The sequence below is a fragment of the Ruditapes philippinarum genome, unplaced genomic scaffold, assembly GCF_026571515.1.
Source record: "Ruditapes philippinarum isolate M1 unplaced genomic scaffold, ASM2657151v2 ctg191_1_1_1_1, whole genome shotgun sequence".
NCBI lineage: Eukaryota > Metazoa > Mollusca > Bivalvia > Venerida > Veneridae > Ruditapes > Ruditapes philippinarum.
In genome coordinates this window covers 221,276-238,581 of record NW_026865167.1, presented here as the reverse complement: position 1 = coordinate 238,581, position 17,306 = coordinate 221,276, and the positions used below count along the sequence as shown (strand labels likewise).

General features: G+C 32.6%; 1 protein-coding gene across 1 annotated transcript; it reads right to left on the bottom strand.

Annotated features, from left to right (window-relative positions):
- Positions 1 to 6,756: 6,756 nt before the first annotated feature.
- Positions 6,757 to 16,716, bottom strand: LOC132728083 (NACHT and WD repeat domain-containing protein 2-like). Its single transcript, XM_060713691.1, has 4 exons — positions 16,310 to 16,716; positions 8,628 to 8,716; positions 7,882 to 7,998; positions 6,757 to 6,783 (listed from the first exon to the last, which is right to left on the bottom strand). Exons 1-4 carry the CDS (start codon positions 16,419 to 16,421, stop codon positions 6,757 to 6,759), a joined length of 345 nt encoding a protein of 114 aa, XP_060569674.1. The 5' UTR covers positions 16,422 to 16,716.
- Between the last annotated feature and the right edge of the window lie 590 nt (positions 16,717 to 17,306).

Genomic DNA, 17,306 nt, shown 5'->3' with positions numbered 1-17,306 from the left:
TTCCGCGAAAATATGTGACATTGAAATATGGAGCAAAATAAAGAGAATAAAACAATCTGTTTGAACAACAACTAAATCAGTCTAATGTCATATATTCATTTATTGATACTAACCATCTAGTAACTCATTAAGTTCCTTATCAATTTCACCATCAGTAGTAGAACTTTGAGAACTTTTATTTTCCGAGGGGGCCGCCATGTTTGTTGTCGCTTATATCATCATTTCATTAAAATGTTAAAGAGGGAGAATTATTGTCAGTCAATTGCAAATTTCCCATCCGTTTGATTTAGTTTACTTTAATTTATTTACAATTTGAAAGTTGCATTTTTTTACATAACATGTACTCTTTTTTATTGTGATAGAGGCTCCCAGTGGGGGAATTAAATCGGCACAGGCTAAAACGCAGACGCTAATGCAGACAATATAGAATATATAGTAAAACGCAGACAATATAGAATATATAGTAAAACGCAGACAATATAGATATAGAGTGTTTTCACAAAATGCAGACGATATAGAAATAGAAGGTGTGAATTAGACTCTTAACAGCTTGTCACCACTTTATTTTTCAGATTAACTTTATAAAATAAGAGATTTATAAGAATTATTATTTCATACAAAAATAACATTTTAATTAGAGATTAGAAATCTTTTTATTTAAATGTTTTATTAGTATGATAATATCAACAATAAATATATAAATAGTGATATAAGAAAGTTTTTTTTTAATTCTATGTTAGATTTTAATTAAATTAATTTGGAATAAAATATTTAATACTACTATAGCTTTGTATAATTTGTAACGTAAAAGAAATGTGGACAAGAACGTAATTATCAAAAGTTGTACTATATATCTATAGTGTCTGCATTTTACTATATGGTACATATTGTCTGCATTTATCAAAAGTTGTACTATATATCTATATTGTCTGCGTTTCACTATATGTTTCATATTGTCTGCATTTACTCTATATCTATAGTGTCTGCGTTTTACTATATGTTTCATATTGTCTGCATTTATCAAAAGTTGTGCTTTATATCTATAGTGTCTGCATTTTACAAAATGAATTTAATCTTAAACAAATATTTTCTCTATTATATCTATAGTGTCTGCGTTTTACTATATGTTCCATATTGTCTGCATTTATCACAAGTTGTACTATATATCTATATTGTCTGCATTTCACTATATGTTTCATGTTTACTCTATATCTATAGTGTCTGCGTTTTACTATATGTTTCATATTGTCTGCATTTATCAAAAGTTGTACTATTTTATATCTATATTGTCTGCGTTTCACTATATGTTTCATATTGTCTGCATTTATCGCAAGTTGTACTTTATATCTATAGTGTCTGCATTTTACAAAATGAATTTAATCTTAAACAAATATTTTCTCTATTATATCTATAGTGACTGCGTTTTACTATATGTTTAATTTTGTCTGCATTTACTCTATATCTTTAGTTTCGCATTTTACTGTGTTACTTTTAACAAAATTGAATTTAATTTTCAGCAAATATTTCTCTATTATTCTATAATTGTCTGCATTTTACTATATGCTACATGTCTGCATTTTATCACAATTTTCAAATTAATATACTCCTTATATTGTCTGCATTTTACTAATACTGTTTACAAAATGTATTAAAGATTTAATGAATTTAGTGTTCAAAGACTTTTTTCAATATGCTTCTGTAAATTATGATATATACTTAAAGTGGCGTGTGCAAGTTTTCAATAATTCATATCTTTTGTACATATAATTGTATCAAATTATGATGTTTCTCTCTGCAGAAACAAAGAGACACACACATTTAAATTAAGTGGCCAATATTACTAATACACGGATGTGAGGATCACACTTTCTCCGTATCAAACAGGGACAAACTGCTAGGAGCTTAGGCAACTTCTTAATCTACCCTTGGCTTATCAAGGCATTAAATTATGCACGTGTGATAAGTGACACTTTTTTTAATAATTCCACAACATATCATCAAACAAACTATATGTCTAATCATGCAAGCATTGAACATAGTATAGTCATGATTAATAAATTTTTCACTACTGCAAAAGAATCAGGTACCACATCATAGATAGACAGCATTCAATTCAAGAATTCTACGATTTACTTCGGTGTTATCCTTGAGTATGAAAATACTACTTAATAAATCTTGCCACTTTTGCAGCAAATATGTTCTGATATATTACTATGGCTTGATCTTTTGCTCCTAACACCAAAAGCCCATACATGAATTTAAACACAATATTAACAGAAAACAATCAACAGAATATGTTATAGTGACGATATTTAATAATTTCACTAGTTATGTTCGCTATAAAAATATCAGTAATAATTTTATAATCTCCAAATGATAAATCCAGCAACAGAATTATCCACAATATGTATCACACTTTTGTTATTAATACTATAAGATGTATGAGAAAGGGATATATATATATATTTTTTTTTTCAATTTCATTTATTCACTCAGATCATACAAACATGACAACATGAGGTAATAATACAATTACATGTACATAATAAATGAGGCTTCAGAATCAGACAGTATCAAAATAACATGATATATAAATTGTTAACATAAATATTGCGGGAGAATCAGCATTAAAACAAATACTTCAATAGGGTTCTCCACAGCATTAAATTTATACAATTTTTGGCTCATTTGAATCTTAATATAATTTCTTTAATAAATAAACAAAGTTTTTTGTAATCTGGAATATTAACATCAGTGTTCATAAGATATGAAACATATAGTAAAACGCAGACACTATAGATATAATAGAGAAAATATTTGTTTAACATTAAATTCATTTTGTAAAATGCATACACTATAGATATATAGTACAACTTGTGATAAATGCAGACAATATGAAACATATAGTAAAACGCAGACAATATAGATATATAGTACAACTTGTGATAAATGCAGACAATATGAAACATATAGTGAAACGCAGACTATAGATATAATAGAGAAAATATTTGTTTAACATTAAATTCATTTTGTAAAATGCATACACTATAGATATATAGTACAACTTTTGATAAATGCAGACAATATGAAACATATAGTAAAACGCAGACACTATAGATATAGAGTAAATGCAGACAATATGAAACATATAGTAAAACACAGACAATATAGATACATAGTACAACTTTTAATAAATGCAGACAATATGAAACATATAGTAAAATGCAGACACTATAGATATAGAGTAAATGCAGACAATATGAAACATATAGTGAAACGCAGACAATATAGATATAATAGAGAAAATATTTGTTTAACATTAAATTTATTTTGTAAAATGCATACACTATAGATATATAGTACAACTTTTGATAAATGCAGACAATATGAAACATATAGTAAAACGCAGACACTATAGATATAGAGTAAATGCAGACAATATGAAACATATAGTAAAACGCAGACAATATAGATATATAGTACAACTTTTGATAAATGCAGACAATATGTAGCATATAGTAAAATGCATACACTATAGATATATAGTACAACTTTTAATAAATGCAGACAATATGAAACATACAGTAAAACGTAGACAATATAGATATATAGTACAACTTGTGATAAATGCAGACAATATGTAGCATATAGTAAAATGCAGACCATATAGATATATAGTACAACTTGTGATAAATGCAGACAATATGAAACATATAGTAAAACGCAGACACTATAGATATAATAGAGAAAATATTTGTTTAACATTAAATTCATTTTGTAAAATGCATACACTATAGATATATAGTACAACTTTTGATGAATGCAGACAATATGAAACATATAGTAAAATGCAGACACTATAGATATAGAGTAAATGCAGACAATATGAAACATATAGTAAAACGCAGACAATATAGATATATAGTACAACTTTTGATAAATGCAGACAATATGTACCATATAGTAAAATGCAGACACTATAGATATATAGTACAACTTTTGATAATTACTTTCTTGTCCACATTTTTTTATGTTACAAATTATACAAAGCTACAGTAGTATTAAATATTTTATTCCAAATTAATTTAATTAAAATCTAACATAGAATAAAAAAAAACCTTTCTTATATCACTATTATATATTTATTGTTGATATTATCATACTAATAAAACATTTAAATAAAAAGATTTCTAATCTCTAATTAAAATGTTATTTTTGTATGAAATAATAATTCTTATAAATCTCTTATTTTATTAAATTAATCTGAAAAATAAAGTGGTGACAAGCTGTTAAGAGTCTAATTCACACCTTCTATTTCTATATCGTCTGCATTTTGTGTGAAAACACTCTATATCTATATTGTCTGCGTTTTACTATATTATTCTATATCGTCTGCGTTTTACTATATATTCTATATTGTCTGCATAAGCGTCTGCGTTTTAGACCGGCCCAATTAAATCAGAGCGAGGATTTTTGTACCTGGACACCGGGCGGAAGTTAATTTAGCTTTCCTATTTAGCAACAAGAAAATTAAAACAAGATGTTAAGGAATGCAAGGTCATCTACTAGTAGAAATGATGATTTGCGTCCGTTACGAACCGTTGAACTAACACCAAGGGGCTTAAGATTGAATCGACTAATTTTTGAAGAAAAAAGAACACCATTATGTTGAGTTTGAATGTAAATATCTTGGAAATATTCCAAGGTGTTCCTTCAGAAAATGATACAACTAACAGAACTGAAGTGCTGAAAATAATAGACAGGGGTAAAAAGCAGGGTTTAATTCCACTTCACTTGACTTCTGAAAACGATGCGATCTTGTTCATTAATAAGGAAAAGGTGCAAGTAAATCGACGCGATTTTTAAAAGAAGATTTTTCTGTTACATCTTCCTCTTCATGAAATTGCTCATGTGTGTTACGTTCAAAAGAAGAGCGGTTACATATATTCTAGCAATTAAACACGGTACGCCAGAGCGGCTTAATATGGCAGTGCTGCTGTGCTATGGACAAGACACGTCTGAAGCCATATGTGCGCTGGTGAGCTGCTGTTTTTTCAGCTGTTTATTCAGCAGTAATGATTGACTTAATCGAGGACACCATTGACATCGCCATTGATAATCGCTCTTTGAGTTCTGATACAACAACGATAAGTCAGCATCCACAGTTTGTTTCTGGTTCATGCAAAAAATTTAGAACCAGACTCGCCCGGACCAGTTGATAGTGAAATTAGTGCAGAGTCGCAGGCAGATGTTCTTCGAGAATATATGTGGCAACTAAATGCAAAATTGAAACCTGAAGAGTTAAAAGCATTCTCCACATATCTAAAAAATTGGAACTACTCTTCAAACAAATTGCAATAGATTTCTGTGAAAATCTTTACAAACTTTATGGTTCTGAGAGAAAATATCTTTTAGCAGGCCATGTACCCATTCATACCTGAACGTGACTGCCAGTATTTTGAAAAATTTCTGAAGAAGCATGATGTTAGTTTGCGCAGGACTTGTTACTCTCAGTAGCCTTCCTGGATATCCTCCGTTGTTCTACACTCGATCTATCAGTGATATTTCTGTTAATAGTAATACAGGGACAGTAGTAATGCTGATTTTGGAACAAATGCAGACTTTGACTCAGAGTTGGATTGCCCTCGGAAAAAACCTGGAAAGGATTGAAGTGAGTGTAGGGGAGACCACTCAGTCCTACTTTACATTCTGTATTTGATAAGAACAGTAAATAATAATCAAGAATGATTCAGAGATATGATTTAGTGCTGTTATTAACAAAAGTGATTTAATATTATTCTGAAGTACATACAATGTACTGAAACATATTTCATCTAAACATATATATTGAGTATATAGAGATGATCTTGGTTATTTTTTATAGCAAAATGTGGTGTAAATATATTCCAAATGAAATTAACAGTTTGAGACATTGAGGCTAAAATGAACAGGAATAAATTTTATTTCATTGAAAAGTGATTAATTTTGTGATCAACTTACATTTTCATACTGACAAAAAAGTGTACATACTGTGTAAACTTATAGATAAAAATCTTTATTAGCTTTTATAAAGACTGATAGTCATTTAGTAACACATACCTGTATTTAGTACATACATTGAAGATTTCATGTCAAATGTCAAAGTATTTCTCTATAAGCAACTCAAAGAGCTAAGCTTAGTGATTTTTATGCAGGCCTTTTTGATCCTGATAGTGTAAATACCATTAAATGGAGGCATTCCAAATACCAGAACATATTGTTTAGCTCTGACACAAAATAGCTCAGAGGTTGAGTTTTTGTGATGGGCATATATTGTTCTTGGTCTGTCCTTATCCACCCAATATCTTTAAACAACATCTCCTCCTAAACCTAGGAGAAGATAATGCAAATTTAGATAAATAGAGTCTATTCTTTAATCACTGCTATGTTAAGTTACTTCCCTTGAGGACTCTTTACAACACATATGTATGAACACAAGAACTCAATTCGATTTTTCTCTCACTCAAATCTTATTTCTAATGGTCACGTGGGTGATGGCATTCCCAAAATGCTTAAAAAATGATCTAATGTATTCAGATTACATGTATGTACAATGTTCATGGACAGTTGAAAATTAAATTGATGGTTTTCAAAATACAATGATATCGTGTATTGGGTCTAGTATAAATGTCTGTGGTTATCACATTTTGGTATACCTTCATACACATATACTAAAGATGACATTATGTGATACATGCGCAGTTAAGTGTTTATGGATCACACACATGAGGCACATTTTCTGCCCTAAAAATATTATAAAATATTGAATTAAAAAAACAACATTAAGTATCATTTGGATATTTTTTATATAAAATAATTTCTTGATGGAGAGTTCTAAAAGTTTTTAGTCTAGGACAATTTATAGGCATAAAATAATGAGAATTTGAGCCGCGTCATTGACAAAACCAACATTTAGTGGCGTTTCGCGACCGCATGGATCCGACCAGCCTGTGCATTCTCCCGCGCAGGTCTGATCAGGCATCTCCATGCCTATTCGCTTATCCAGTTTTTTCTCTACTTGCTTACACTAGGGTTTGTAACTCTGCCGGAACAGCATTGGACTCCCTGATCAGGACTGTCGCGGCGTTATGCGCAGGCTGGTCTGGATCCGTATGTTGCGTCGCGAACCCATAAGGTTTTGGGTTGTGTTCTAATGACGCGACTCATTTGGTTATAGGAACAATTTATTATCCCACGTAATATACATGAAATTTGGTTTCCTGTATTCCTCCACACGCAAGACACCATTCTATAACTCTTGTCTCCATTGTTGTTAGTCCTAAATACTAAGTTTTGGGTTTTAAATTAACCCCCCGGTTTTTTTAACCCTTTCCAATTACATACTGATTTACCCGTTTTTAACCGAGAGTCGAGGCACCACCAGGTATATTAACTCGGACAATGCCGTGTTATAGTTTCGTTTGATGGGAATTGGTATGCGGTGTACCAGGATGGAATTAATTAATGGTTTCTAGTTCTATAGACCCGAACTATTATGTGCGGAAGATAGCGTGTGTGAGTGGTTAGGAAGTCGTGACCTCCTCCCCCGGGATTACGCTTATATGCCAAACCCTTCCAATACTTTTTGTTTTAAGTGAAAATTGCGCAAACATTTGACTCGCTATCCCCAAAATGCCGCCCTTCCACTTAAGAAAATGCATTACAACATTTCAAAATTTTGCAACCATACTATCGAAAAAAAGTCCTGGATCTTCACTTATGTTCCTAAGGTATAAGCGGCGAAGTGTAAGGTAAACTATCGCCAATAATCCTATAATTTACAGTCTGCCTTAACAATGACCATCCGTTTCATATATATAATCTAAATAATACATGACCTACCACAAAGTTCGGACCAATTGAGACATTCTGGCAGTTCTTTATTTCTCGGAGACAGCATTCAGATGTCATGTGGTCATTTTGTGCTTCATTAGTGACACCCCATCTCATATCCACCATCTATGAGAAAACAAAACAATAAATACAGAAAAGATTTATGTGAAAAGATTAATGTGAAAAAATGTAAACTGTAAGTGTTATTTATAGTATTGTACGAGAGGCGATATCAAAGGTTTGTTTGTTGTGGGCTTTATTAGTAACATATGATTTACTAATGTTTTGTCTATGAACAGCTCTTTATACTTTCAATACAAGTATATCATATAAATCATTTTCATATAATCGATTCTCCAACTTTTTTTCTCTCAGGAAAAATAAAGCTTTTGGTGTTCATGACAGGTGTGATATAGATTTCTTTTACACGAAACATCTCTGGTAGGAAGGTGGAACATATATCTGAGCAATGTAGGTTCTGTCACTATCAATTAACAAATACTGTTTTCAAATTAGCTAACCATCTTAACTAGCATGATTATTTTCTCACGTCAGACAGCCTTCTTGTTGCATAAATATTTATAAGACGCTAGTAAGAACGCCAGAAAGTTGTTATGAGATTGTACAATTCTAGCAAGCAACAGAAACATATATATTTGAATGTTATCTTTTGCATTATATTTTACATATGTGTCTAGAGAAAATGTGCCAAACTGGATAGAATTCTAATTGCGGATGGAAATGCATTTCGTCACCTGAAAGTTGACGCCATATTTGTTCTTGGCATATTCGGATATCTTCGGATACACATCTTGTAATAACATGTTTCTTTCCTCAGCCATATCTGCAAAATAAATTAACACCAGCAATATAAAATATTATAAATATAGCAAGAATATCACAATAAATAACTGCTATATGTACTGGTACCATCTCGAATACAGCCACTCAAATTTACAATGAGAGTGTTATATCCTTCATTTGTGAGAGAATTTTTGCTGCATTTGAAAGTAATTACAAAGTACTTGATGCGACTATGTAAATATAGTTACAATGTACCCGAGGGTACTTTGTAAGAGTAGTTACAATGTACTCGAGGGTACTATGTAAGGGTAGTTACAATGTACTCGAGGGTACTATGTAAGAGTAGTTACAATGTACTCGAGGGTACTATGTAAGGGTAGTTACAATGTACTCGAGGGTACTATGTAAGGGTAATTACAATGTACTCGAGGGTACTATGTAAGGGTAGTTACAATGTACTCGAGGGTACTATGTAAGGGTAATTACAATGTACTCGAGGGTACTATTGTAAGGGTAGTTACAATGTACTCGAGGTTACTATGTAAGGGTAATTACAATGTTACAATGTTACAATACTCGAGGGTACTATTGTAAGGTAATTACAATGTACTCGAGGGTAACTATGCTAAGGGTAATTACAATGTACTCGAGGTGAAAGAATCGTGACGTGGTAACTTTCTATTCGTAAGAAATAAATGTCATGCTGATACAGGAAGTGTTTGGGTACTTACTTCAGAAAATTACGCCAAATGTAACTCGATAGAAAATATGTAGATATTATTACAGATGTAGTTCTTTTTTGGATACTATAGTTAAGAGGTTACCCAATTGTCTGGAGTCTAAATATAAAACAAATTACTCAGGATAATGACTTCAAGGTATCTCAATGCTGTTCAATATTAACACTCAAAGAGGGCTTTTTTTAACTAACTACAAGACAATCTGACTATAGGTACCTATGTAAGAGTAGGTTACAATGGAACCGAAGAGGGCTATGTAAGTGTATCTGCAATAAATTGACGAGAGTACTTTATGTTTGCAATAAATTATATAGTTGAGCATACGAAACGCGCAATACTGTGATGCATTCTAAACACATTAATAACTGTCCGTTATCTTTTTCAAGTTCAATTTTCATGCAGACGAGCCACACTAATATATATGACTCACTATGAAAAAGATAACGACCTACAATATGTCAGCCCTAAAATGAACTGTAATGGTACCAACCCTTGCCTGAACCAAAACACTATTTGTATTTGGAAATTAACCATATCAGTAGTGAGCGAAAAGTAAGAACGAAGGGTTTTGCGCAATCGTCTCATATGTCGAGATCACGTAGTAGTCTGTTATAGCTATTCCACACAACACCACGTGATTATGTTTATTTTACTATAATATGTAGTAAAGGACCAGTTATTGATTGTTGGCGGAGATTCCGATCTATGTAAAAATGCAGAACAGAGAAAGTGCTTTCGGTACCATGCTTCAAATGCCTTGCAGCGGAGAGGCGATTTATGATTCAGGCAACGCACTCAAACTTCTCGGATCTATTGAAACGGACTATCATGTTGCTGTCACATTACTCGACTAGCATTCTGATTCAAGCATGTCACTTATATTGAAATTACCCTATGAATTTAACATTATTTTTTATTGAGAAAAGAGTGGTCCGGTAAGCACATCCTGTTAGCAGTAATGCCAAACAGGAACCGACCCGGTAAATCAATGTTTGGTCATCCCAGAAAGTGTTGACTATGGAAAAAAGATTGTTCCGTATTCTGTCAAACAGCAAGAGTACTTCCTCATGCATGACAAAATTCATTACAAAACACAAGCTTATTTAAGCTCTTGAGTGTATTTCTAATTCAGAGGTAACAGTCCCTGTTAAAACCAAGTACATTTTTCCCTCTTCAAACCTCATAAAAGGAATTGAAGTACGGATTATATAGCGTAAATCGCTCTATAGAAGGAAATGACATTTAGAAAAGCTATATCCAATAGAATAAAAGCGCTGACAGTTTTAACCTCTTTACTCTATAATAAACATCAAAATTCTATGTGGGGTTATATTAATATAATAAATGAACTAAAACAGACTCAATATTTTTCTTGCAGAAGGAAAAGACTATATCGAACATAAATTAATTGGATTACGTCATACATCTTGCGAAAATGGAAATGGGGAATAATTAAAATGGTTGAAACAAAAGGAAAATAATCATCCGTAATATCATAGTACACCACTTTCTCTCGTTGTTCTGCTCATTGACTTACGCCAAGAAATATTATATGAAGAGCCTAAGACAAACACACGTAGAACATTGATGTTTTCTACATTACCTACTGTCGCGTACCTACTGTCGTTAATATTATATGTGGGTCGGTAGACATATAATTATTGATTGTCAATGTCTTATAAACCTGTATATATAATTAGTTGTATATGCTCTAAATTTTTACAAATTGATCGTAAATGGATATCGCTATCTATGTCCGTATCGTAGCACTTAAATCGTGCGATATTGAGACAATTCATTTTGTTATAATCTACTACTTATACCGAGAAGACACTCAAGGGCTCTTATATCAAGGAATACACAAATAATCTGATGATAGTGGTGAACACTATTGAATGAACTCTAATTACAATCTATTTAGATTGGAGGTCTATTACGAGATTCTGGCTAATTTCGCATTTCTGCATAAATATGCAAATCTTATTGTCTCTCTCTTTTTCAAAAGCAGAGAAATTCTAGAAGAGCTCCATACCTGAGCTCCTCGAGGGGTGAGGAGTACTAAGAAGCGTGAGTTCGTTTGCTCGGTTACCTTAATAAAGTCTCGTTGCTCAGTACCCTATTGTTGCCGTGCCCTAGCTATTGCTAGTTGCCTAGTATTTCTATCTGTGGGATGATTCAATGATTGATGCTATTACAATCCTTCTATCACAATGGGACTGTTTTACTATACTTATTTCCCGGTATACGCTAAAACGTATGTTGTTGCATACGGCGAGTTATCTCATGTACTATGGGTGTATCTAAGCTGTAAGCTGAGCCATGCGCATTAATGGTTTTACGGTACCTCAACTTAATAATGTGTAGATACACCTACCTGTTGCTTGGTTACTCTTTGGCTGTATTAGTTAAGGAATAACCACTAAGCAGTCAAAGAGGCCAGGATATCTTCTATAGGCTTTATTGCTCCGTCGCGCCCGCTTTTGAATAAAACCTAACTGTTACTGTACGTTATGCTTGTTGTTGTGGTTGGTAAAGGGTATACTTGCTTCACAACACCTAGCTTGAGGGTGCCTGGACGAATCCGTGTGCGTCGTCTTTAACACTAGTTTTACTGCTCAACTAACGAAATCGTTTCTTTTCTGGTTCGCCTAGTTGATGGTACCCTAGTTGTTGCTGTACCCTAGCTGTTCCTAGGTACCCTAGTTGTTCCACTTCCTTATGCTAATGCTGGTAACCTAGCCGTTACTTTGGTTACCTTTAGCTAATATGGCTAGGTCATCCTAGCTGTTACTGGAAACCCTTTATGCGCTCAGGCCTTTATGATTGGTTCGTGCCTGTATTCAAGTTGGTTGATATCCCGCGCATAAACTGAAGTATAATTTGTACGTACGGTACCCAGGAACTGCCGATTACTTGCAAAACTTGAGTTTGTGGTGGGTCTCAGGTTGTGTTATGTCACATGTTACTATCATGGATGTGTACAGTGTGAGGCGTGTAGGTAGATTAATGAATCAGAGGTTGCAGAATATCGCGCATGTACTTCATGAGAGCAAAATGTCGAGTAATACCAATTGTCAACACACATATGACATTTATAGAGTTAGCTGACTCCCACCCCAGTGAGTGTTGTCAGTGACCTATATTTCACGTATACACTTAGATCAAAGACTGGTTATGTGAATATTACTGGTGCTCCATTCGATCACTTGTGTACAGATTATATCTGAATTTTCTAGACTGACTTCTCAACGTTTAAACACTGCCACTTGTTTGTTTTGTAAACTCATTCATGCGTACCGTTTTTAGAAAAGGTAATCTAGTCACATATTTGTTTTACTATTGTTATCGTTTAACTTGTATTATTTACTGATTATGAGTTTGGAAGTGACATTACTTATATTATACATTGCAGATAATTTGTTTTTTGTGGGAGTAGGATTTGATCTAAGGTCACACTTAATCCAGTCCGAATTCATTTAGATAAATCGCGTGATGATAGCATTGCTATGCACTTCAAAAGAAACGCCGAATATTCATTAAAAAGTTTCGGTCAAAGCAAAAATGAATTTTTCCATAATTTCTACATATATCATATTAGTATAGTTACAGACTGTTGGTCTAAAGTTTTAGTAGCTAACAACGCCTCCAAGATGAGTCCAAGACTATTTGAAAGAAAAATCAACTATTTGAGATAAATGCACTTAAATTTTTAAAAGAAAGATTAAGAAACATTCAAGATCCAAGTTATATTTTACATGTTAAAATGTGAGGTTTACAGGGCTAAAATTTTGCAGTCTATTATAAACCCCATATTTATACTGCGTTTACTAACGCAGAAGCCTTTTTTGCCATATCTTGTAAGAGGTTTTTGTTTAATTTTCGTGGATTGGTAAGCGCCGGGTTTGCAATATGTTAATTACTTTTATTTGTTCACCTCAAAAAATTTAACTTTTTTTAAAATACTTTCACCAAATTTTTTCATGAAAATTAACATGAATCTGGAGGTGTGCTGCTTTAAATTCAACATCATTTCATGTTCTGCTTAAATCGGTGGTTAAATGTACGGAAACTAGCTTGTATTGACATGTAACTACTGTCCATGGACAAGCGAAATAAAAGCGATTCTTTAAAATGTTTAATTTTGCCATTTTAAGCGATCTTTTAGGTTACCATTTTATATTACATTTTCATGCAAACCAAACAAAATATACGAAAACATATTGACCTTAATAGGTCTGCAATGTATTGATGAAAATGCATTTTAGTAATGAAGTAATTCTTCACCGACAACAAGACTCATTTTTACTGGTGAATAATTTTCATACCAGAAATATTTCACCGGTGAGTAATAACGATTCACTACATGCAGGATTTTTAATGAATATATTGAATGATGACAGCATTTTAATCATAATGTTAATAAAATATAAATTACAATAAAGGGTCACTATCTTCATAGATATCACATCCATGATAAATTCGTCTCGTCGATAATTTTTTACATTCAATCATAAAGAGTATTTTTGTTTAAGTTGTATGCAATTTACTTATCTTTATTCAGATCATGACATTATGTAAATATTACATTAAACAAGTTTGTATGACTAATAACTCAAAGTGCAAATATGTGATAACAAAATTCTCAAGTCTCTAAAAACATTTACTTAAATATTTCTTTGTATTATTAATTAACATGATTTATGGAGATAAGGAAAAACACGATGTCAAAAATCAACCAAGTTGATCAGAATAATTTGCATTATAACGTTTGGTTGTCACTAGGTTTTATCAGATTTGGTATTGGAATTTGTAAATTTTCAGCCTAAATATGGATTCATTTCACATGCCATGTATTTTCCAAGAAATATTGTACATGTTATGTTTATGCTGACAATATTTCAGCTGACAATGACTACTTTCGGTGACAACGCACTATTTGCTGACAATACAAGGCATATTTTTGCTGAATGTGCACATTTAGCTGAAATAACACACAACGCACACTTTTGCTGACGATCCATGTTTTGCTGACAATGCGTTCTGTCGCTTCAATCATACTTTACTGACAATGTATTATTGTGCTTTTAACGCACATTTTGCTGATCTAACAACACATATTTTGATTATCTAACCATATATATTTTGCTGATCTAACCACATACATTATGCTGACAATGTATTCCCCCGTATTTGTTGCTTTAGGAACAATTCAAACTTTTGCTGACAACGCACAAATTGCGGCTGTAAAGTTTTGCAGGGGCACATTTTATTGGTGTAACAGAACATATCTTTATTAACTCAAGTTATATAATGTTATATAAGCAACACGCGAATACAGAAAAAAGTGCTGTATCTTTGTAAATTAACACATGAAGTTGTTTAATATTTTTGATACAATTTTACATGTATTTTAGGTATTTATAAACGGAAACTAATAATTATCATGAGAGATGCTTGATTTAATACGTATCTATCGACTGGACGGGGTAGATACTTAAAGGTTAGTACTATCAAGCTAAGTGACAGAACAATAAGTTGATAACTTTCTAAGGATTGCAATTTACAGTCGGTGAAACAAACCTTAAGAGGACTCAATCTTTTCCTGTGATCCTATAATTAATTATTGATGTTAGAGTTCAGAAATATGCCTAAGTTTTTAACTGGTTTGTATATGTTACTGATAGAATATCATAACCCTTATCTGTGTAAAATAATATACGTGTTAATTGTACACGTGGTATACACGTGTTTTTTCATGCATGGCCTCGTCACATTGAGCGCCAAAGGCAATATTGTCGGTAGGTGAATCTTTAAACGCATATTTCTATTTGAGACGATGACAGATGTTATATTTATTGTCATTAAAATGAACTGAAATGTTGTAAACTTTTATTAAAAGCATGTGTGGAATGTTATAATATCGTAGTATATGTGTACAACAAGGGATACGCCTGCACGCAACTGGGATATGCAATATTTTTCCTGTATCAGATGCAATTATCCATATTGTATTATCATACAAACCTACTGTCCTCCCATGAATACAGTTTGTGTAAATTGTTTTCCTAAATGTATCACTTATCAAATATTAATAATAGCACAAGAATTGAACTATGCATATGTGAACATTCAAATAGTCACTGGGTAGTCATCATTTTTACTCATAAATCAATAGGAGCATACCAGAAAAGATTTGCTTAATCTGTTATACACGAGGGACTTCATGCCTGTAGTGTAATATCCCTACATTACAGCCACCACTTTAAATCCGCCCCAGCACAACGTCCTAAATAGTTCGCTCTTTTCTAACAGGATAAACGAGTACATAATAAAACGTCAATGTACATGTGTATTGTTTATATAGATCTATACATTTTTACTTTTTATTCAAAGTGGAGAGTTATTACACGCTTCTGTTTCAAAAGAAAATTGTGCTATTTGAAGCAGATCTTTATTACCCCAAAACCACAGGGAGCTCTTAACTGCTCGCTGAATATTATAATAAAATGAAACAATTTAACTTTAGTCTTGTTGTAAAGAGAGTTTAGTTTCTTTCTACCAGACGTTGAATTTAATTATTTATGATATTAATTAATTAGTTTATACATAATTTAGACAGGATAATGCATCTTGTAATTGATGGGTGTATGTATATAAAGTCTGATAGTTACACAATCACTTAAACTAACTATATACATGTATATACTACCACTTGCTTAACAAATAATATAATAGTGATACAAATGCAGTAAAACATTGACACAAATGTGTGACACTAATTAAACAGAACATGACTATATATCATTGTAAATATTGATTAAAGCGATTAGAATCAGAGTGTTAAACTTCCCTTTAAAACTGAATAACAAATATTTATAAAAACACCAATTTACCTGAAAACGTTGAACTCAAGAAAACACGAATAATCCTGCTAGCCGACGACGACACTTCGTCGGCTGAACCGTCGAGTATCCCCGACATCTCACCGGCACCCGGTTCCTCCATTATCCGATCCCCAACCACGCCCTTTTGTCCAACAGTTAATTATAAAGGTTAATGTCACATTATCACATGCAATTTAATATTCACTTAACACACCTTGAAATATTTTATTACTTCGTTATCAGTATATAACTTCAGCACGTAAGAAAAAATCAACATAAATATATACAAGCAGACTGTATCGCCACTGAACACTCATTAATATTGATATGTATGTATGTTTAACTTCCAAAATAAAGTAAGTGGGTAACTAGTTTAACGCCAGTTAATAGAGTGTTGTTGTAAAGTCAGCGCGTTATAAAAATAGGCGATAGTTATTTACACTGGCAACCACTCAGTTGTATCGGGAAAGGGGAGAGCAACCATTACAATTGGATTATTGAAAAAAGGCCAAGCATAATTATGATTGAAATAGGGTCAAGATTATCTATTAAATATTTAACGTGTGCGTAAAGCATGCGATAGGTCAAGTCATCGTAAGTACCAGGGATGATTGGACTTACTCTGGAGGGAGTGGTCGTACAAAGGGTCGTTTTGTTGAATGCTTTGATGTTGTCTCCTAATGAAAGAACGGGATTTACGGAAAAATCGGCAAGAAAAAGGCGCCCCCATGAGGCAACAGATACGGACCGGCTTTGGCACTGGTGTATCTCGGACATATGGTTCATTCCGGTGCCGAGTATAAATAAAACTATTTATCTAAAAGCAACACACGTAGACGGAAAACATTTTTGCAAACATCTGAACAGTGACCTCTTACAACCTTCTATGGTAGTTTCCAATCCTTATAAAATTAGTTGTCATTCAAAATCCTATCCGCATGCCGTGGAAAAATGCCATCGCCAATATCTTTCAAACTCTGCCCGAGAAATGTGTGCAATCATGGAA

Coding starts and splice junctions, on each gene's coding strand:
- LOC132728083 (XM_060713691.1), bottom strand. CDS start 16,421: ATGGAGGAACCGGGTGCCGGTGAGATGTCGGGGATACTCGACGGTTCA. Junction 8,717..16,309: donor CTTGAGTTCAACGTTTTCAG/GTAAATTGGTGT, acceptor TTTATTTTGCAG/ATATGGCTGAGGAAAGAAAC. Junction 6,784..7,881: donor CAATTGGTCCGAACTTTGTG/GTAGGTCATGTA, acceptor TAATATTTTTAG/GGCAGAAAATGTGCCTCATG.